The sequence below is a fragment of the Cygnus atratus genome, chromosome 13 (genome assembly GCF_013377495.2).
Source record: "Cygnus atratus isolate AKBS03 ecotype Queensland, Australia chromosome 13, CAtr_DNAZoo_HiC_assembly, whole genome shotgun sequence".
NCBI classification, from domain to species: domain Eukaryota; kingdom Metazoa; phylum Chordata; class Aves; order Anseriformes; family Anatidae; genus Cygnus; species Cygnus atratus.
In genome coordinates this window covers 19,768,375-19,790,026 of record NC_066374.1, presented here as the reverse complement: position 1 = coordinate 19,790,026, position 21,652 = coordinate 19,768,375, and the positions used below count along the sequence as shown (strand labels likewise).

The window sequence follows — 21,652 nt, the reverse complement described above, 5'->3', positions numbered from 1 at the left end:
GCACATTCCTCCTGTTAACTCCTGGCAGCAAATTTCCTGCAGACAAGAAAATATATAAAATCAGAGCACCTTAAAGCCTGTTTTTCATTTTCTTTGCTTTTCCCAGACTCACACTCGCTCCCCGGGGAGCCACCCTGTGCTTTCCCCTTATTTTTAATAAAGCCTGCCCTGCATGGGGCATCAGTCTTGCATTTTCACCTCCTCCTTGTTGCCTTTTAGCCTGGGAGATGGAGCCTGCTCGCTCAGCTGGTCCTGACGGGTCTCCAGCAGCTTCACCGCTAGCGTGCACCCCCCAGATCCTTGCAGTCCTGGGGAAACAGGGCAGCCCCAGCTGCAACTGCAGCATCTGAGAACAATTCTGTCCCCGTTGCTGGCGTGGCTGCTGGCTCCCCCCTCCTCACCTCCACCATTTTCCCCCTTCTCTCCCTGCAGATCCAAGCCGCGTGGCACCTGACTTAAAATGGCAGATGGAGCAAAGTAAGTGTCTCTGTAAGGGCTGGGACATCCCCTGCTGCAGCTCTTGGGGACGCTCCTCTCGTCCCAGGGGGATGCGCGGCCGTCCCCTCCCCGCCTGGGGAGCGGGCAGTGCTGCCCCCAGCCTCGCCGTGGCCGTTCCAACCGCCCCATGTGTGTTTCCTCCGCAGGGTGTTCAAGAAGACGAGCCCCAATGGCAAGGTGAGTCCCTGCAGGCACCTACAGGGCTGCCCCCGGTGTGGGTGGGCACAGTGGACATGGTCTGGGTTTTCATTCCCTTTGAAATCTCCTGGTTTCTCTGTACCTGTTACGATGCCACCACTGGGCTCACTTTTCAAAGGGAATATTTTAAAAACCCTACATGACCCCTTAAATGTGGTGCCTGGTCTAACACCCTGAATGCCTGCAGGGTCAGAGAGCTCTGCAACGCAACCCAGGGCTTGAAAATTTGGGGCAGTTCGATGGCAATCACTAACCTGTTCCGCTGTTTCCTTTTGCTCCACTAGCTGTCCATCTACCTGGGGAAGAGGGACTTTGTGGACCACGTGGAGTCGGTGGACTCTGTGGGTGAGTGGGGTCCCCCCAAGTGCTGGGGGCAGCGAGTGGCCTAGGAGACCAGCCCCTGGGGCATTTTCCTACAAACACCTTAAAAGAAATACCTTTAAAGATAACATCCCTTTGCTGCACTGCTGGGGGAGATGTTCAAGGGAGTGCCACTGTCCCCACAACAGGCAGCTCCCTTCGGCCACCTTCCAGCCGATGAGCAGACTATTTTGACTTTAAAAATACAGTATTTTTACACGGATCTTCTCTCCTACTGGCATGCCGAGCTCTCCGCCCCTTCCTTTTTGCTTATTTGCAGATGGCATCTGTCTGATCGACCCGGAGTACCTAAAGGACAGAAAAGGTATTAAGGCACGAGAATCCACGTTACAAGGGGCAGGAGAAAAAGCTCTGAAGCTGCCCGTGCCTTGAAGAAAGATGCGATGGATCTTGTTAACTTTATACTTGGTGTCAGATCTGTGTCTTAATAACAGTCATATTTCTGTAAATAACTTGCTTTTAATGCCAGTGAGATATAAACACAACTTTTCTTTCTTTCCTCCTTTCTCAACCCTCTCCCCCTGCGCCTTGCCTTCCTTGCACCCCCGTGGCGGCCCCAGTGTACGTGACGCTGACTTGCGCATTCCGCTACGGCCGAGACGATCTCGATGTTATCGGGCTGACCTTCAGGAAGGACCTCTACGTCCTGACCACACAGATCTTCCCGCCGGTGCCCGACCAGGTGCCCAAAACCCTCACCCCTCTGCAGGAGAAGCTGATGAAGAAGCTCGGCGAGAACGCGTACCCCTTCACCTTCGAGGTAGGGGCTGCTCCTCCCCATCCCCACGGCTCCGTGGTGTGCACCGGGGCTCATCTTCGGGCACGCTCTTTATCTGCTCCTTCCCTCTCCTGCCCAGGTTGCCACCAACTTGCCTTGCTCGGTCACCCTCCAGCCGGGACCAGACGATGTGGGGAAGGTCAGATGCTGTCCCCAACCCGTGTCCCCACGGCCATGTCGTGGGGAGGTGGCCATGAGGTGGGGTGAGGGTTGGAGGGAACGGGCAGGTGGATCCGGGGCTGGGATCTCCCGGGATGCGATGGAGGAAGGAGGGGAGCAAGCCTGAACCTCGGGCAGCTCAGAGCCCCCCCTGCTTTGTAACCTGATGTGTGCCCCCAGGCCTGCGGCGTGGACTTCGAGGTGAAAGGGTTTTGTGCTGAAAACCTGGAGGAGAAGATCCACAAGAGGTATTTGTGGGGGAACCCTTTACTTCCCCATGGCCAAGAAAATGAACAAATGAACAACCAGGCCATTTTGGGGTGGCCAGCTCAGGGCCAGGCCAAGGCTGTGCCATCAGCTGGTGTCACACTTGGATTGGGGACTTTGCCCGTAGGAAGGGTGCTGGTCCCCATGCCTGCACCCTCCCCGTCCTAACAGCAGGCTGTAGATTGCATGGTTTGACTAGAGGAACTGGGGTGCCCCCAAAGACAAGCCCCGTGTCTGTCCCCCTGTGCGTGGGGGTGCCCGGCAGCGACAGCTTCTCGCCCCGCAGGAACTCGGTGCGCCTCGTCATCCGAAAGATCCAGTTTGCACCCATAAAAACAGGCCCCGCGCCCAAGTCGGAGACCACCCGGCAGTTCATGATGTCTGACAAGCCCCTGCACCTCGAGGCCTCCCTGGACAAGGAGGTCAGCACAAGGGCTGTCCCCTGCCTCGTGCCACCATTGTACTTCCCCAGAAATGGGGACTGGAACATCTCTGTCCCCAGTCCCGCTCGCTGGCCACGTAACCGAGTCTCTTCTGACTGCAGATCTACTACCACGGAGACCCCATCAACGTGACTGTCAACATCAACAACACCACCAACAAGATTGTGAAAAAAATTAAGATCTCAGGTGAGAGCAAGTGCGAGGGGCTCGTCCTGGTGCCCGCTGTGTTGGTGTTGGGGATGGGGAATGTGCGCCCTGCCACCACACCAACGCTGCTCCCTCTTGTCTGCCTCAGTCGATCAGATCACGGACGTGGTTCTCTACTCGCTGGATAAATACACGAAGACTGTGTGCATGGAGGAGATAAAGTGAGCAAAAAAGATCTGGCATGCAACGTGGCATGGGGGAGAAGAGGGAGGAAGTGAACGAGGAGTGGGTGGTGATGATGGTTTTAAACTGGGCAGCAAAAAAAAATTAGTGTTAGAAGAGCAGATGTTGAGGAAGCAGGGGAGAGGGAAGGCTGTGGACATCGAGCCCCCCAACACAAGCTGGGGGATGTCCCTGGGGGAAGGTGCACAGCTGTCCCCAGGCTGCTTCCTCTCCCCATTTTGCATCTTGAGGCCAGCTGCAGTCAGGCAGGGCCTCTGTGCCCCTGAAAAAGAGGAGGGACAGAGCAAAGGTGGGGGGGGTAGAAAAAAAGAAGTGGTTGTAGAAAGGAACAAAAGGAGGAAATGAGCCCAGACAGCTGCGTCGGGGAGGATGGGGCAGGAAGGGGGCCCTGCCCTGCCCTGGTGTGGTGCTGAGCACCCATCAGGGTGGTGCTGGCCCTGAGCTTTCTTCTCCTGCCCCTTCCAGCGAGAACGTGGCGGCCAACTCCACCTTCTCCAAAACGTACTCCGTCACCCCCACGCTCTCGGCCAACCGCGAGAAGCGAGGCCTGGCTCTGGACGGCAAGCTCAAGCACGAGGACACCAACCTGGCCTCCACCACCATGTAAGAGCTGGGCTTGTGTCAGGGGAAAGTCCCCGCTCAGGCAGCTCGAGTGGCCTCCAGAAGCTGCGGTTTCAGCCATCCCTCCCCTCTCTTTGACTACCACGCTGCGTTGTCCCTCTCCACTAACCCCAGTGCACCCCATGTCAATTGGGGCATGGAGGCAGCCCCAGGATCTGTACAGGGGTAGAAGGGATGGTGGCATCTCACTGCTCCGCTCTGCCTCTCTCCTAGCCTGAGGCCCGGCGTGGACAAGGAGGTGCTGGGGATCCTGGTGTCCTACAAAGTGAAGGTCAACCTGGTGGTGTCCCGAGGAGGGTGAGGCTCGCGGGCGCGGGCAGCAGGGACATCCCCTGCTCCCCGTGGCTGTGGGGCAGCTGGGTCCCCTTGGTCCCCTCCGGCCCCATTACCACTGCCCTTCATCCATGCTAAAGCGTCTTCCAGTTAATCTCAAATCAAACGCTAACTCCTCCCCTCCTTTCCTTGGCTGATTTCTGCCCCTTCTCTCTGTGGTGCAGCATCCTGGGGGATCTCACTTCCAGGTAAGCAGGGAGGTGCCTGTGGGGCCAAGCGCTCAGCGCCAGCACGGTGTGGTGCTCAGGGCCCACGTAGTGTGGTGCTGGGTGGATTCACTGAAAGAAGAGCTTTCCCTTCCAGCGACGTTGGCGTTGAACTGCCCGTCATCCTGATGCACCCGAAGCCCGCGGACGGTAAGTGGCACCTGGGACGCAGCAAGAGCACCCAGGAGGAAAAGGCAGTTCCCGTTCAGATGGGAACTGGTAGGAGTGATGGCACTGGGCAGTCCCAAAGGTTAGGTGAAGCGCTCCACAAAACGAGCCAGCAGGCCTTCGCTTGAACCACTCCACAGTGAACAATCCCTATTCTTCCCTCCTCCTCCCCAAACTCCTCCATGCTTCCCATGGGCACCAGCACCGCATCCAACTGGTGCTGGGTTTCACACAGCAGTCATCTTGGTGTCCTGAGCACGGGGAGAGCAGCTCTGCCACCCCTGCAACCCACCCGAGTGTGTCTAGAAAAGCACCCGAGCATTAAGAGACGTCTCCTAAGGGCCACTGCTGTATGAACCTGTGTGTTTGTCTCTTTCCACCCCTGCCTCGCCGTGCTGCGTGCTCATAAACGGACTACAGACAAGCCAAGGTAAGCGGGGGTTCCTTACACCCGTGGGACACAAACCGCGTGCAGCCACCACAGACCAGTGTGCTGCCCCGCTCCGGTGTGGGACTACGGAGGTGTGCTTGGACAAACCACCCAAATTTGTGCCGGTGTCACAGTGTGCTTGGACAAAACACCCAAGCCTTGTGCCGGTGTCGCAGCGGCGTGACACCCAGCAGTGTGACACCCCCTGCGGCAGCATGGGTGGCAGGAGTGGGGTCACGAGCCCGTTCTTCGCAGCCCCACGCCCAACGTTGCCTCCTAAATTTCTGGAGCGTGGTTTGTGTGTTTAACGCTCTGTGACAGGATCTGACTGTGGGGACTTGGGGTCTGGCAGCCCGGGGAAGCCCGGCGGAGGGCGGCTTCCAGGGGGGCAGCCGCTCGCTTCGCCTTCCCCGTGCAGTCTCCCCGTTCTCCCGGCCCCATTTTGGCTGACTCCTTTCTTTTCGCTCTTTCCCCGTCGCGGCCCGGCCCCGCTGCGTGCTGACAGGAGGTAACCGAGCCCCGCCGCCCTCCCCTGATTCCCCTCCACCCTCCCCCCGGGGCCGGGCGCGGCGGCACGGCGGGGCTGAGCGTGCCGTGCCCGTGCCTTGCAGCGAGGAGGACATCGTCATCGAGGAGTTCGCCCGGCAGCGCCTCAAGGGGGAGCGGGACGACGACGAGGACAAGGAGGAGGCGGACAAAGAAGAGAGCTGAGCAACTCCCCCCCGCCGCCATCTTGGGACCCCTCCCCATGGCGACCCTCCCCCGCCATGGCCACCCCCCCCCCGCCATGGCCACGCCCCCCGCCGCCATGTTGGGCCCTCCCGCCGCCATGCCCGGCCCCTCCCGCCGAGGCCACGCCCCCTCCCGCCCTGACCACGCCCCCTCCCGCCGCCGCCATTCCCGCCCCTCCCGCCCGCCGCCGTGACGTCAGCGCGGCGGCGGCGGCGGAAGTGACGCGGGCGGGGCGGCAGTGCCGGCGAGCGCTCGGCGGCGGCGGCTGCGGCTCCGGCTCCTCCTCGCTCACGGCCCGGCCCCGGCCCAGGCCCAGCCCCCCCCCCCCCGCCGCCATGTCCGGCCCCGGCAGCGGCGGCGACTTCGGGAACCCGCTGCGGAAGTTCAAGCTCGTCTTCCTGGGCGAGCAGAGCGGTGAGCGAGGCGGCGGGCGGGGCGCGGCCTCGGGGACCGTTACCGGGCCGTAACCGGGCGGGGAGGCCCCGCCGGGCTGCGGCGGCCCCGTCGAGCAGCCGCCCCCTCCCCCTCCCCCTCCCCCCCCCCCGCCGCCTGTCTCGGCCCACGGGCAGGCCGCGGCTCCGGGCGGCCGCGTTCCGATGCCGCCCCCGTGCCGTCCTCCCCGGTTACCGGCCGGCTGCAGGTCCCGGAGGGGTTTCCAGGAGTTGCCCGGCCCCATCAGCCGTAGCGAGGCGCGACTGGCGCCGCCGCTGGCAGGCGTTTGCCCAGCCCGTTTGTAACAGCTCGGCGTGCGCAGTTTGACAGCCTCCTGTCAACCAGCGATTTATTCCCTTTCCCTTTTTCTCCTCTACCCGTGCCCTTTGTATTTTCCTTGGCCTCCTTCCCCTCCCTGAGAGAGAATCTGAGATCGAATCTTTGGTTCCCACTCCTCTCAATTCTGCACCTTGTCTCTAGGTAGCATTTGAATACATAAATATAAACTTTTTAAGCGAGCTGTCAAAGTTTACTGTGTATCAAAAACCTCATTACAAATAAAGTTTGTAACATCTAAAATCCAAGTCTTAAATGTTGCCCTTCTGTCGAGCCAGAGGCAGCTGAAGAGCGCCCGTGTTGAATTGCTGTGTTGGATTCTGATGTTTGCCTCTAGAAACCCTGGGCTTGGTGATTACATAAGTGGCAAAATATGAATAACAAAGCAGATTTACTGCTGGCTCAGAGCAGGCAGATAGCTCTTTGTCACACGCATCGCAACGCACCTAAGCTGAGGACCAAGTTTTCATCATCATCATTAATTTTTTACCTTCATGGATTCGTTTGGCCTAGCGCTCTTCTGCAAAGTAACCAGCTGGGAAATTATTCACAAAATGACAGGAGCCAGTGCCCAGGGGACGGCCTTCCACTGGCAGCGTGGTTCTGGTGACCGGTGCTCCCGGCACGTCACCCCCCAGCAGCGGTTATTTTTTCCTCTGCTGCTCGGAAGTAATTTTTTCCCTCTTCTTTTGTAGTTGGGAAGACCTCTCTGATCACCAGGTTTATGTACGACAGTTTCGACAATACTTACCAGGTATGTGGTGCAGCCGCTTCTGCATGAGTGCCTCTCCTCTCCACTACTCAGTGTGCCCCTGTGGGAGCCGTTAGGGCAAACGCGTCTCTCCAGGAGATGTCAGTTCGGTGTCGTTTGTGGGGTGGTAATGTGCCTTGAAATGTAGGTGAGACTTCGTGGTTAAGCCCAAGGATCTTGTATATTATCAGGCAGTGCGGCATGCAAAAGAACAGCAAGGTTTAAATCCTGTCTGGCTATTTGAGAAACTTGAGGAAAACGGGGAGAAACGGTGGTTTATGGGGTCAGTGAACAGAGAGAAGACAATGGTGAGGGTGACTGAAGATGGGCGTGAAGCATCAGGAAATGAGGAGAGACAATAAGAGAAAAACGTGCTTATGATAGTTTTTGATCTCGTTCATCATTATAGACCTTTCCATTTAAACAGGAATAGTCGAGTCCAGAGCGCATAGATGGATCCACAAGATGTCAGCACGGTGTATTCTCTCTCTCGATGTTTTTTTTTTTTTTTTTCAACTAAAGGCTATAGATAGAAAAAGCCAGGGGAATTTTGGCAGGGAGAGAGTAGGGTAGGGATGAAGAGGCTTCAGGCTGAAAAGCTGAGGATGTGTAGGAGGCCTGAAGATTTGGGGAAGAGTGAGTTGCATCAAAAGCACTTAGTGGTATTTAAGGGAGTAGCAAATACCTTTAAGGAAGATGAGACTGGTGTTTTCTCTTAGCGCAGGCCACAAAGAGTTGCTGGTTTAGACTGGAGTAATTTTAAGCTGGCCGAGAAAAGAGAAGGTGGTTTTCTTGAGGACAAGTCACTTACTGAAGCTGGATCCTCTTGTGCTTTCTGCATGGTTCTTTTATTCCTGACTCTTGTACGGCGCTGTAGCGGGTTTATCTTGTCACCGTAGTTGTTGTAAACTGTGTCTGGGCTGCAGAAAATAGGGCACCTAGAAATAAGTGCTAACGACAGAAATTGACGGTTGTGGTCTGTTCTGCTGTCAGGTGGTTCATGTTCTAATGGAGCCCTTCCAGGACACGTCATGCCTGTGTTTGAGTCTGGGGATGGCCTAAAATACTGAAATCCGTCACATCAGTAGGCTGTTTCCTGGGGTTGGGATGGGCTGGGACACCTGCTTGGTGTAAATGCCTGGGAACGTTTAATTCCTCTGACTTAGTAAGTTTCTTTAAATGTTTCTGCACGGGAATTGCTGTACAGGGATGGAAACATGAATGGAAGGAGGCTGGCAGGAAGGACTGCCTGGGAAACGAAGCTTCTGATTGTCGCTGAAAAGGAAGCGCGCTCTCAATTGCAAAGCCCTGAATCACCGTTACTTTAGGTTTCAGTACATTGCTCGCAATTTATGTAACTTGCTCTACCTTCTGGTTATTTCTAATAAGAGAAGTCTTAGCAGACTGTGTTGCTGTGAGCCAGAGGGAGATGACAGGAGAGATATGATCTGAGTTAAGATGCCTGAATGTCTGAGAGGTAAAATTAGGCCTGGAGGATCTGGTGTGGTTCGGAGGTGTTGGAAGAATAATGGGAGATGAAGATGGCGGAGATACCGCGATGGCTTTGTTTGTATCAACTACTGAACGCAAATGACTTCAACAGCTTAATTACGAGTTAGTGTTTTTCAGAGATTGTATAGAAAGGTCTGATTTGCAGATGCTGGGAGGCGAGTTGCAGTTACTAATGCTTGTCTTCTTTTCAGGCAACCATTGGAATTGATTTCCTGTCAAAAACAATGTACCTTGAAGATCGCACGGTAAGCGAGGCGTCCGTGTGATAGCATGGCAACTGCGGTCAGGGGAGCAGCAGCTGCCGCGCGTGCTGCTCTGCCTGCCCGTTCCTTCGATGGCTGCTGAATTCCCCCGGCAGCCTTCCGAGGGACAGCCTTTGTTGAATCGAGGCACTGACCCAGTCTCCCATTTCTGGTGCTTGCTAATACGTAAAACCTCCAGAATGAAGGCAAATCCGTTCATGCAGAACTGGGGCAAGCTAACGTCCGTATCCCGGGGGAGCGAGCTGTCTGCTGCACGTGCCTACTAGAGGCATGGTTTGCTCCCAGAATTTGCAGCTCTGCCTCTGGGGTTGCCAGTAGAAATGGGCACGAGTACACCCCAGGTGGTTCCAAGTCCTGAAGTCATTCAGGATAAGCAGCGGTGGCGCAGCTCCTCCTCGTAGAAAGGCTCCGTTTGTAGCACAGTTTTGCCTTACTGTTAATAAAGCAATTCTGCACTTAGCTCGCATAAAGAGACCCCTCACATCCCTCTCCTGTCTTTCAGTATTTGTCATTTTGCTAGCTCAGGTTTTTCTAGTTCTTGCCTTTTTGCTAATATTATTACTGGCTGAGAAGAAGGAAGCTGTTGGGAGGAGGGAAGGGTGGGTGGTGCGGTGGATGTCCTCTGTATCGCTTGGGGTCTGTTGCTTCTGAATTCTCATCCCTGTGCGTAGTGAGATTTGCGAGTGCTTCTGTCCCACCTTACCAGTGATTACCTGTTAGAAGAGACCTTGTTCAGCCTTTGTTTGAGAGAAACTACTTGGATAACGTTCTTCAGCGCTGTTAGCAGGGGTGGAAGATCTTGGGAAAGCAGCTTGACACGCGTGAAGGCAAGGCGGAGTGTCTGGGCGCCGTTTGCAGCAGCCCACAGTCCTCAGGTGCAGTCTTGGTTTCTCGTAGTTGTGTAGGTCACGATGCCATTCGCCCACTGGCCTGCTATGCAGAAAATGTCTGCTGTTAGGTTAGCTTTCTCGATTATGTAGCTGGCCTGTAGAACCCATAAAGCCTGTCAGAGTAACAGAGCTGCTGAATGTGTGCGAAATACCAGCCCACCGAGCCAGGAAAATTCAGGCATTGAGTTTCTCAGCTGGGGCTCATGCTGGATTTTGCAATAGTCTTTGACTGCTGTGCTCGAGATGAAGAATGCGAAGCCTCTAACTGCAGCAGATGCTTCGACATACTTGATAAGTCCTTACACTCAGTAATATATCCTGAAATTATACCTGTGCTGGGTCACCCAGCTCTCAGGATGGCCTGGGCAGCGTGCACTGACCAGCAGAAGGAACAAACGTACGTGAGCCGGGTTCTTCAGAACTCTCTCCGAATAGCTTCCCCCGGCGTGTAACCATGGTGTGCTGTTTCCAGCGTGCAGCTAGTGCCCAGGGAGCTGTGGCGCTGGGTGCACCGGGGCCGTGAGGAGCCCCGTCCCCGCTCCGGTCAGGCTGGCGGCTCCGCGTTACAGCTACAGCCTCGCGCTTGGAAGACGGCGGAGTGCTTCCTTCTCTCCCAGTTTATTCCTAGGTTGGTGGGTTTCAGCACGAGATAAGCCAGTCTGGAGGGTGGTTGCCGTCCCGGCTTGTACCTACTACTGTGTTTGAGCACTTCACATCAGGCTTTCCAGCAGAGTAATCAAATTGGTAGCTGGGTGACGCACTCCTGACAATTAGGAGTGCCCACACCTCGCGAGCTGTAGGCTGCAGCCTGCCTGTGAGCCATTCTAGCTGGGGTCCTGACATGGGAGGGTGCGCTACGCTATGTACGCCTATCTCCCTCCTCAACAGATGGTGCTGGAAGGTATTTTAGGGATATCTTGGGTTTCTGATGAAATGGAAGAATGTGCTCATGCCTGAGAGTTATTAATGGGCTCGTGGAGGGGGGGAGGTTTCTCTGGTGTGTTAGGCTGAGGTGACCGCGAGAGCGCAGTTAGAGGTATCGGTGGCTCTTCTCACACTTCTGTTCCGTTTTAACTTTCCTTTTGTTGCGTTATGTTTGCCTTGCAGTTTTTTTCTTTTTCTTTTTATTTCACTTGAGTTTTGGTTTTGTTTTCCATTTTCCTGCTCCTTCCTTTCCCTCTTCCCCTGCACTTTTCCATTTCCCAGATCAGGCTGCAGCTGTGGGACACAGCCGGCCAGGAGAGGTTCCGCAGCCTCATTCCCAGCTACATCCGTGACTCTGCTGTGGCTGTCATTGTCTTTGACGTTACAAGTAGGTATCGAGCCTGAGTGTCTGCAGGGGCCTTGCTTTTAACGGGTGCCTTTTATGCATTGGAAGCGGTGATGGTATCTGAAAGGAGTTAAGCTAGGCCGGCAGCCCCAGCACTGTAGGTGTTTTGTGGGCTGAGGGGGAAGTACGTGAGCATCTTCCCCCACAGCCACTGGTAACTCCATCTCGTCACACCAAAACTAGGGAATCGTTTAACTCTGGTCTGGTCAAAGATCAAGCTATGGGAGACAGAGGACTAGCAGGTAGGTGAACAGGGGTTATGACTGCGTGTCTTTAACAACTGGAGTAAAAGGTGATTAGTAGAATTTGGAAAGCTTTTTACTTTTTCTGCTTTTTGTTCTTTTAAACCTCAAAAGTCCTCTCCACTGTGGATAACTAGAGAGGTAGTACAAGTAACATCAGACGGCAAACAAATGAAACCCTGTCAGACCGGGTAAAACACCCGTTGCAACATCCATTGAAACAGAAGCTGTGCTGTGACTTCTGAGGGTTCCAGACTCCCATTTCATTGAAGAATAGAGCTGACAATTCGTACAAGTCACCAGAGGGCTTTTGAGAGAGACACAGCCACCATCATTTCTAAAGAATAAACAACCTTAAAGGGGAATTGTCTACAACTCTTGGCATGAGCATTTAAGTATTAGATATAAATATAATTATTTCATTATAACTTTGTTGCAGATTCCACTTGGTCTGTCGTTTTCAATTAAGCTACAATATCAGCATAAAGAGCTAGACTGGATTCATACCAGTGAACAGAGTCAAAGGAAAGAAAAAACTGAAGATTTGAAAACAAATAAAAACCCCACAGACGTCTGGCCCATCTCCATTCTGCCCCAAATCTAGGTTATAGCGAGTCTTTATAGATCAGGGGGTTTGTTTCGCTTTGGTCAACAGAAATGCTTAACAAAATAACAAACTGCCCTCACTGCGTGAGATTAATCGTAGCACAAAATAATTGCATGGTCTCTGGTCCAGTCCTAGAACTTAAGTGCTTGACTTGAGGAGGATTTGTGGCTTGGTGCAAAATAATGTAAAACTGATCTTTTTAGGGTTTGAGGGGTGCCAGATGTGCACGGGATGATTTATGTGCTGGGAACAGATCTGGGTGAGACAGCGCAGCAGGCTGCATAGGTTGGCAGCTTTTCCTCCCTACTGTTGTGACAGGTATAGGATGCTATTTATCCAGGCAGGTGGAAAAATTTTGCCACAGTCGAGGCTATTCTTAATGGCTTCCAGACATGTCAAAAATAATTAAGTGACAGCTGATCTCATTGTGCCTCAGTAATGGTCTGATCTTTTCAGATAATTTCATTTTTTCTTGTTGCTGCTTTTTGTTCCGATCTTAGCGACTAAGAGGCTTTTGGTTTTCTTGTGTCAGCGAGGGACCGTGCTCGTACTTCTGAGGGCATGATAATGGTGGCTGGCGGGGTTAGGAAAACAGTTTCCTTCCACTCTGAAGAGCTCTGCATGTGCATTGTCTTTAATATAACTGTGTTTTGGAACCTCAGAGAGTCCTCTGTAACTCAGTGCTGCTCATGGTAGGGCACAACAGGGGCAGTCCTGTGCGGCATACTGAAGTACCTGCCAAGATGCTCTAACTAGAGAGGAAACTGCTGGCTAGCGTGTGGTGAGCTGGGAAGAAAAAGAAAATTTGCTTAGTTACTGTTAATCTCTGGGCATCCCGAAGTGCGAGTGGCCTGTGGAACGGTCGGTGGTGGAAACCCCGCGCTGCAGCTTGGGCCGCTCAGCCAAGAAGTGACCTTGTTCCCTAGGGAGACTACGTTAATGCTTGGGTGGGGACTCTCCTCTTTCCAGACCAGCAGTGTGCTCGTGCACACTGTCACGTGGGAGAGAGTTTTTTTGTATTTTCTTTCTTCCTCCAAAATAGGCACACGCAAACTTTGACTTGTAGACATGACAGGCCGCAGGAATATTGCAGGTAATTCCTTGGTTCCCTTCAGGGGAGCCTGCGTGGTACCTGCATCCTGGCTGGAGGACTTCCCTCAAATAATTTTTCTTTCACTACAAGATTGCCAGGGCCAGTTCTTCACCAGTGCTGTGGTACTCCCTCTAGTTGCCTTTTTGATTGAGAGTCTGAAGGTCAGAGCGTTTAAATCACCGCCAGGGTACATTTTCTGGGTGAACAGGCTGCTGTAGCAGTGATGTCCTGGGGACTCCACAGGGAACCTCATTGCGAAATCTGAAGGCAAGAGCCTGAAGCGGTCATTATCATCAATCTGTTCTGCCAGCACTGCTGTAATACTGTCCGAGTGCTTGGAGTTCATCACCCTGAGTTTCCAGGGGTCGTGAAGAGCCCTGACTTTGCTACTGTAATCAGTGCTGCCTTCAGAACCAGGAGCTAATTGCTTCAGCGGTAAGCCCTCATCTTCCTGAAGTCCCAGGGCAGCCATGGGGATGCCTTGATGTGGGTAGGACCTTGTTTTGAATCTGCTTGTAGCAAGATGTTTTGCAGACACGTGCTCTGTCAAGCATCCACATAAATTTTTCTAATAAACTACTCTTTGGTCCTTCTGAAGCTGTTCTCTGCCTTGTAGCCAGTGTCCTGCGGGCTCCTTACTAAGCGGAGTTCTGGAGTTCTGTGCATCAACAGCCGCCACCCCTCATCGCTGAACAAGCGGCTTTTGGGGAAGTCTAACCAATTCGTGAAATGCAGCAGGGAACCAGTGCCTGCCCGCCTGTGAAACTCGTGGCTGCTGAGAATGCCGACAGCTTTCTGCTGGTTTTCTGGCAGCGTGGCGCTGCTCGTACAGCTAGCTGTGCGGGGTAGTAACTGGGGAGGAAATGGCATCGCTGCCAGTTGTTGAAAGCTTTCCTTGGGCATTCATTGGGGTGGTTGGGCATTTTTTGGCTGTTGATGCTTCAGGTAGGCAGGTCCCACACCGCGTGGGCACAGCGATGGTTATTGCTGTACTGTGTATGCACCAGATGCTCACAGAGATTAGAAGATGAAAAGGGCGAAAGAGAAGTAAACCAGACGTTAGTGCTGGCGTACAACAGCTCAGTCTGTGTTTGGGTGTAGCTGTGGCTCTGGAGATGAAACTGTCAGAGCCTTTGGTACTTGATTCTTAATCTTGCCCCTATCAGAAAGGGAGAGCCCAGTGTCCTTTGTGTCGGATGATGCCTGCACTGTAGCATTGCTTCTGCTGGAACTGAAGTTATTGATTGCCTTAATCTTGCGTGAAAATGGACACTCCTGGACATATGGAATAGGACACGAGTATCTTCTGAATACTCGATGCTGTGAAATTGGATGCTGTTGCAGTACTTGGTGTCAGAGTTGAGGAAGCTGCATGTCTGCCGTGCAGGAATTGCCCGAAGAGCCTCAAGACCCTGTACCTATCCCATAAATAATCCTGGGTAGACCAGGAAGGTCAGCTCCGTGTTGCATGCCTGCTAGCACTAGCAGCAGCGGCTGGAGGTGGTAGCCACAGCCTTGAGCTCTCCAGAATGCCGTGGCTGAGGGAGTGGGAGAACCTCTAGGCAGGCAAAGGCGGTAATTAAAGCACGTTACCTACAAGCAAAATCAGAAAAGCCAAGTTCTGTGCTGTTTGGATATTTGGAGTTGGGTTGCAAGGTCAGTCTCAGCTTCTGAGCCTGAGCTGCATGCAGTTAATTGTAGAAATGGCCTTTTCTCTAAAGGACAGTTTCCTCCTTTCTTTTCTCTCCTGCGCTCTCTCTCTGCTCTCCCTGGCCTGGTACCAGCAGGTTCGGCTGCAGCTTTGGGACACAGCAGGCCAGGAGCGGTTCCGCAGTCTCATTCCCAGCTACATCCGCGACTCCACTATTGCTGTGGTAGTGTATGACATTACAAGTGAGTGATGCTTTGGTGTCTCCTTATTTGAAGTACCGCATGTAAGCAGAAGTAGTATGTTACCTCCACAAGTTCTGCAAAAAGTTGATTAACGGTAGAAACCTTCCCTCTGCCCCTTGCTGGTTTTCTGTCCGGGCAGAAAACAATTTGTGGGTCATTTACGTGTGGTGTGGGGAGACCTGGAGAGCACCTGAATGCAGGCGTAGCCAGTTTCATAACTATTCTCCCTCACTTAAAATAAGCTTTATCCTTAGCATTCTCATCTGTTTCTTCCCCGCAGACTTGAACTCTTTCCAGCAGACCTCCAAGTGGATCGATGACGTTCGGACAGAGAGGGGCAGCGATGTCATCATCATGTTGGTGGGGAACAAAACCGACCTGGCAGACAAGAGGTAATGGAGGGGGCTGGCGGCCTCGCTGCCCTGACCAGGAAAAGCAAGGAACTGACCAAATGCTTTTCCTTTTTATGCGGAGATAAAACTTAGATCAAAAAAATGTCTTGCAAAAGCAAGGGAGTCTACCTTTTTTCCCTGGTCATGTGCGTGTGACTCTTTCTGCGTGCACAGCTGTAAGATCATAGTGAAATTTCTTCGTGTTACAAGATGCAGCATGAAATATTTCCTCTCTCAGTCTGAAAGGTTTATCTGTGAACATAAATTCCATGTCATAATGTAACACACACTGTGATGTTGGAGGTGTGAGAGGAAACTAGATTAGCAAAAACAGACCTCCCCAAGAGACACACAAAGTTAATTAGACTCTTAAAATCACAGGGATTTCATGTTTTAGGACATGTTGTAAAGCATTTTGCTTTTAAAATTAATCCTGGAATGCTGCTTCAGCTAACAGAACCAATGTAATAGATTCTTAGAGAGCTACAGGTCTGCACTTCTGCTTTTCTATTTCAAAATCTTTTCTTGATTGCTGAATTAACAAAACCTGATTAATGTTTTCAGAGATTTTCCTTCTCTATGAAGACATTAGAAACACTGTAGATAAGGAAGGCTTTCCATTTCAGCGGTCAACTTCACTGGTAGCTGGCAAAGGGAAGTTGGTGTAAGCCACAAAGTTTCTTACAGTGCTGATACTTTAACCTGAAAGGCTTTCACACACACCAGCTGTTCCTGAATGTGTGGTTTGTGTATCACGGGATATATGAAGCATTGAAGTGATGAGGAATTTTTATCTGGTGCAAAAGAGAGCATGTCAGAAAAGCAAATCTGGGAAATACATGGACCTCATAGCAAAATGGAGTCTTTTAAAATGAAAACCTTATTCTTTGCCTGTTCATGAGACACTTCTGTTCAGAAGAGAACACCTTGAAAAGTTGTTCTCTTAGAAAAAAATCTCGCACTAATATCTCAGTTGCCTGTTTGTTCGCTCTTTTTGGCATGATGGGCCTAACAGGAGTCTGATTGTTTCGTTGTTGGATGCTGTCACATTTCTAATTCTAAACCTTGCTTTACTCACTCCTGATGTGTAAATACTGCTTCAGAATGTATTGTCATTTGTTTTTTCTTTGTGTTTTTGGCGTTTTGTAAATGCCTGCGTGAGACAATAGCCAGCATCCCTGGCTGCACAAAATGGTGTTGGGAGATGCTTTTTGCCCTTTGTCTCTGTGCAAGTCGTGCTGTCGGTTTTTAGTTTGCAAAGCCTAGCAGGAAAAGCACAGGCAGTACTAAAACTGACAGGTGGTTCGAGTCAGTGGGGAAAAAGATAAAGGTGAGCTTTCACTGCGTGCTGTGCAGGCTCTGCGTTGATGACACGTAGTGAAATGTGTCCTGTGTGCGTTGCACAGACCACCTGAGTCTTGCCATCTATTTTGCTTTTCCCAATTCCAGTGGAGGTCGTTCTAAGTAACCTGCGCCTCGCATGCCAGAAATATTGGGGGAAGCCTGGTGCCTCAGAGCTTCAGAAATATGATAAATGTATGTAGCGGATTCGGATTGGGAGATCCAGGTAGCAAGAACTCAGAGCAGTCTGGTTTCTTAAGTCAGCTCACAAAAGCAACTGAACAAAATCTGGGATGTCGTACTTGAGACAGCTCTGTTTGTTGGCCAGGTAGTATCTCTTGTGCTGGCCTGGGAGCTGGAAATAACTGCAGCTCCCTAACTGAATAATCTGGAGTTTAGATTTGAGACTTTCTGGTTTACATCACTCTCCATTTTCTTGTGGAACTGGAAAACCCAGTGGGATAATTTCTGCCTTGATGCATTTCCCGATGGTTCAGAGGTACAGTGTGTGCGCAGGACAGCTGGCCCAGCACTGCCGTGCAGATAAAAATACCAGAAACGTGTGTGAAAAATAGTAACAGTTGGAGTTCATGTAGCACTAAAAATTCCTAATTCAGGAGTTTGATGTAAGTCAGTAGTCCTGGTCTAGGCACGAGTGTGGAATGAGGATGTATATTCAGCTATTGCTAAAAGAAACCACTTTGCCTTGACCAGAGAGAAAGTTAGATCTGTGGCAGGCTGAAGTGCTGGGCCTCTTAAAGCTGGACAAAGCCACAGGATCAGCGTGAGTCTGTGCACATTTTTTGGAAAAATAAAAACAAGCAAAAAACACATATTGGAAACTATTCACCCTGTGGTAATAACCAAGTGATGATGCAAGTTAAGTTCTGGTGCCAAAAAGCAGAACTCAGAACAGGGCTGTTTTTATTTGGTGCAGCCTGTTCAGTTTGTCTCTCCTACTAACGTCGCTTCAGTTGGTAGCTGTTTGGTTTTCTTTTTGTTTTTTCCTGCAGTTTTCTTTTTTATCATTTTTGGACTATCGTTTTTTGGTTCGGTTTGGTTTTTCTTTTCTGTGATTTGTTCTTGTTGCTGTAGACAGGTTTCTATAGAGGAGGGTGAGAGAAAAGCCCAAGAACTGACTATGATGTATATTGAAACCAGTGCTAAAGCAGGATGTAATGTGAAACAGGTATGTACAGGGTATTGATCAGGGACGCATTTCCAGGTGCTTGCTCACAAGCAGCAGCACAGCACTTGCCGTTGCGCTTGCTGCTGGAGCCTTTCTGATGTCGTTCTGTAATCTCGTGGAGTTCCCTTCTGGTGACTTTTGAGAAACTGCATTTTGCATCAGGTGCAGCTCCTGGGGATTCTTCCTTCCCTTGAGGGTGCTGTGGATGAGACTCAGGTGTACCACACAAACTTCATCCTGTGCTGAACGCCCTTTATTAATGGTCCTAAGTCCAGGTGTTCCCCGAGTAGCTTACCTGAGGTTGTTTCTGTCTTAGCTGGAGAACCCAGGGGTCCTAAAGGTTCAGAGGTCCTGAGGTCTCCGTTTGTGGGCTGTGCTCTGTTGTAAGGGGTGATGAAGAGGCCTTCCACTGACAGCATTTCAGTCACATATCTCTAATTCTTCCTGTCTGTTTTTCCTTTCTGTCCTTCTGCTTCTGTTTGCACCTTTATCCAGGCAAATCACTACAGAAGAAGGTGAACAGAGAGCCAAAGAGCTGAATGTGATGTTTATTGAGACCAGTGCGAAGACTGGATACAATGTGAAACAGGTAGATCAACGTTCTGTTTTAAAGACAGGAAATGTGTGCTTTACTTTCTGCTCTGTGGGAGGATTAAGCTGCTGCTTAGGGTTCATACTCCACCAGATGCTTGTATTGTTTATTGCCAGGCCCTGAAACGCTTCTTGCCCAGTGGTCAGTGCTGCTGATTTACCTAGTGGAAGCTTCCTTCCTGTCGTGTCAACAGTCCCCTGTTAAAGCAAAGGAAACTTAACTTACCTTGAGAGGAAGGAGAATCTAAAAACAGAATGTGCTGAGGAATAGGAATGTCACCACTTAGTGCAGCCTGTCAAACGTAATTCTGTACCTTTCCTTTGCTTTTGTTAACCGTTAATGCACTGTTGTCTAAAATTGCCGTTGACATCAGTCAGGGTAATAGCATATGCTGATGCACTAGAGTGGAAGTTCCTGGCTCTGCTGGCAAGCTGCAGAGAGAAATCATAGAAGGATTGAGGTTGGAAGGGGTCTCTAGAGATCATCTAGGCCAGCCCTCATGCTCCTAGTGGAGTCAACTAGAGCAGGCTGCCCAGAACTGACTCTGGTTGGGTTTGGAATATCTCAAAGGGTGGTGACTCCATCTCTCCAGGCAACCTGTCGCAGTCTTCAACTACCCTTACATTAAAAAAATAATAACAAGCCTGCATTTTTTAGACATTTAAACAAAATGTCTTGTCTTTCGATTTGTGCACAAAGCCTCTTGCTGTAAACCTGTGAGCCCTAGTTCAGAAATTACTCTGAAGCATGACAGAACTTGAAGAATAAGGCAGCTGTAACATCTGGGTATCATCAGAGAGCGTGGGTGTGGTTGGTGTCAGGAAGCTACTGGCTGGGATATGTACTTCCCAGTTTGCTGCACACCAGCTGGCTGGGAGAACCTGACAGTGGGATTAGGAGACTTTGGTTTTGTTTCTTTTAGCTCTTCTCGATATAATCCACTTTAATCTTCGGTTCCAATTTCCTGTTGCTTTATTTGCTTAGTGGGTGTTTGTAGTGAGAATTTCTGTGGCTAAAATTGTTAAGGGCAGGTACTGATGGCAGCACCTTGTTCGTACCTCGGTGGCTTGATTTTCCAAGTAATGCAATTTGGAGATGTGGATGCAAAGCCCCTGCCAAGCTACTGTGAGGAAAAAATCATCACTATCAGATGATTCCTCTAGTTCTTTAAATAAAAGATCTTTGCAGTATTTTTCACCAGCAGTCTCATGGTGTCTGTATTGTCTGCTGCTTCGTTAATGTCAGCAGGAGGAGCTCTAAGCATTGACTAGAAAAATTATGCAAAACCATTTTCTGTTTTTATGGGGATATGGTAGTCATTCCCAGCTCTAGCATATCCTTAGTAGCTTGTATGCAGCTCACTTGAGCCAGCCATCCTGCTCGCAGCAGGACTGACCTGAAAGGGTTGGCTGTAAAACCGTAGTTATTCCACGGACTTCTTGAGCAACCTCCCAACAGACCAAAGGTTTGTCAGCAGTCCCAGGTAGAGCACTGTAACGTTGCTGTGTGCAAAAGCAGTTGAGTCTGGAAATGGGAAACTGTAGCCTCTGGCTTGCTTACCGAGTGCAGGAGGGAGTTCTGTGCACCCCTAGAAGAACTGTTCTATTGAAAAAGAACTGTGTTCACCTCAGTTAGAAGCAGAAAAACATAAACCACCTGCTTTGCAGGCGTTCCGTAACTTCATTTCTTTAACCAAGCTTGTTAAGTTTCTTGTGGAAAAACATATTTGTTCAGTTCTAAGATCTGCTGTAGAGCAATGTTTTGTTCTAACATGCATTTCTTTCTGACAAGCTTTTAGCTTACCTATTGCTGTTTTTCAGCTTTTCCGCCGTGTGGCTGCTGCCTTACCTGGGATGGACAGCACACCAGAGAAGAGCAAAGAAGACAGTATCCTTGTTTTCTCATCGGCAGTTTTCCTGCCGTCACAGGGTTTGGCAATTACCTTTTGTCAGGTTGAGCTTACCGACTTTTTTTGCACATTGTGGGGATGGCTCTTGCTGGGGTTTTGCAGACACATGGCTGAAATAGCGTACTGTGGTGCTTACCTGTGCCCATAAATCATGGCCCCTGCTTGTGGTCTCTGGATAAATATACATAAATATTAGAAGTGTGAGCACTCCACTTAAACTTAGAGTAAAGCTTGCACAGTTTTAAAATACTGTAATATTTTCCTTTCTTTGCACAGGGCTGTTTTGTGTGCAGACATGGCCACTTGGGCTCTGTTCTCTAGATGGGCTTGACATACCCAGTCCCCTGGTATTGCGCCTAATCCTGTGCAGGCAGGATATGCTCTGCTCAGCTCTGCAGCTCTGGGGCAGCTGACAGCCTTTTCAGATACTGACCATGTTCTCTGTTCTCTAGCTCTTGGTTTTTATTTTATTTCCCTCGAGACGGGTGATTTCCTTAACTCGTCCCCTTCAGTGATTGACATCAAACTAGAGAAACCTCCTGAGCAGCCAGTAACGGAGAGCGGTTGCTCCTGCTAACAGGCCCGTTCTGTAGCAGCACATTCCCCAACCGGCCAGTCTCACTGAAGAACATCACTGCTCATTGGCTAGGCAACCCTACTGTGGGCTGAAAAACCAACCTACTAAGCGAGCGAACTCCCTGTTTACTGGTGGGGAGCAGCCCCGGCCGCCCCTCTTACTGCATGGTATGAGCCTTGAGTGCAGAATGAGTGTCCTGTCTTTTATTTTGGTTTATTTTTTATGTTGGTGCACTTTGGCACTGTGGTGCCCTTTACACTCTCTCTCTCTCTCTCTTCCTCTCCCTCCCTCCTCCACCTTGAGCCTGTCTGCTCAGATGTATCTTGTGAATGCAATGGAAAAGCCACCGAGTTAGGGAAAACAAAACAAAAAAAAAAGCTTGGGGGTGGGTTGTCCACCTTCCTTTACTGCCTTGCATCTTAACTAGTTCCCTGGCCACTCCAGCCACGTCTGTCCTGCATCCCCACTTCCTCTGTTTCAAGGCTGCTCCTTTTAAACCAGTCGGTCTGACTTGGCCTTGCCTTTCTGGACAGCACAGGTTATCTGGTTGTAGGCTTTTGCTCCCCGCAGGGCGCGCACAGTGCTAGCTCCTCGGTTTCTCCTTTCTGTGGATGATCTTGGCTAACTCTTGCTCACGACTTCTGAGTTTTGCCCTACGCTCAGCCCCTCGTGACACAGAACACTGGAAACCCCCAGACT

The 21,652-nt window shown here is 51.0% G+C and overlaps 2 protein-coding genes across 3 annotated transcripts; both read left to right on the top strand.

Moving 5' to 3' along the window:
• The first annotated feature begins 460 nt into the window (after positions 1 to 460).
• Positions 461 to 5,583, top strand: ARR3 (arrestin 3). The gene is made up of 17 exons (XM_035541723.1): positions 461 to 477; positions 645 to 675; positions 981 to 1,041; positions 1,337 to 1,381; positions 1,638 to 1,837; positions 1,935 to 1,994; positions 2,195 to 2,262; positions 2,568 to 2,703; positions 2,826 to 2,910; positions 3,020 to 3,092; positions 3,580 to 3,717; positions 3,949 to 4,032; positions 4,233 to 4,256; positions 4,372 to 4,424; positions 4,863 to 4,872; positions 5,378 to 5,380; positions 5,484 to 5,583. The coding sequence occupies exons 1-17, from the start codon at positions 461 to 463 to the stop codon at positions 5,581 to 5,583; spliced, it is 1,188 nt and encodes a 395-aa protein (XP_035397616.1).
• A 248-nt stretch (positions 5,584 to 5,831) lies between these two features.
• Positions 5,832 to 21,159, top strand: RAB41 (RAB41, member RAS oncogene family). 2 transcript variants are annotated; one of them, XM_035541724.2, is made up of 8 exons: positions 5,832 to 6,018; positions 7,068 to 7,126; positions 8,827 to 8,880; positions 14,848 to 14,953; positions 15,234 to 15,345; positions 18,371 to 18,464; positions 20,288 to 20,354; positions 20,889 to 21,159. In XM_035541724.2, exons 1-8 carry the CDS (start codon positions 5,940 to 5,942, stop codon positions 20,951 to 20,953), a joined length of 636 nt encoding a protein of 211 aa, XP_035397617.1. In that variant the 5' UTR covers positions 5,832 to 5,939; the 3' UTR covers positions 20,954 to 21,159. The 2 variants fall into 2 exon arrangements, with proteins under 2 accessions (XP_035397617.1, XP_035397618.1); XM_035541725.2 differs by lacking the exon at positions 14,848 to 14,953 and adding an exon at positions 10,995 to 11,100 and having other exon boundaries at positions 5,840 to 6,018.
• The last annotated feature ends 493 nt before the right edge of the window (positions 21,160 to 21,652 follow it).

What these genes read in the sequence shown, in the direction of transcription:
- ARR3 (XM_035541723.1), top strand. An exon ending in CGTACCCCTTCACCTTCGAG is followed by an intron (nt 1,838 to 1,934) that starts GTAGGGGCTGCT and finishes TCTCCTGCCCAG; the next exon opens with GTTGCCACCAACTTGCCTTG. An exon ending in AACCTGGCCTCCACCACCAT is followed by an intron (nt 3,718 to 3,948) that starts GTAAGAGCTGGG and finishes CCTCTCTCCTAG; the next exon opens with CCTGAGGCCCGGCGTGGACA.
- RAB41 (XM_035541724.2), top strand. Translation starts at nt 5,940, where the DNA reads ATGTCCGGCCCCGGCAGCGGCGGCGACTTCGGGAACCCGCTGCGGAAG. An exon ending in CTTCCTGGGCGAGCAGAGCG is followed by an intron (nt 6,019 to 7,067) that starts GTGAGCGAGGCG and finishes CTTCTTTTGTAG; the next exon opens with TTGGGAAGACCTCTCTGATC. An exon ending in GTTTCGACAATACTTACCAG is followed by an intron (nt 7,127 to 8,826) that starts GTATGTGGTGCA and finishes TCTTCTTTTCAG; the next exon opens with GCAACCATTGGAATTGATTT.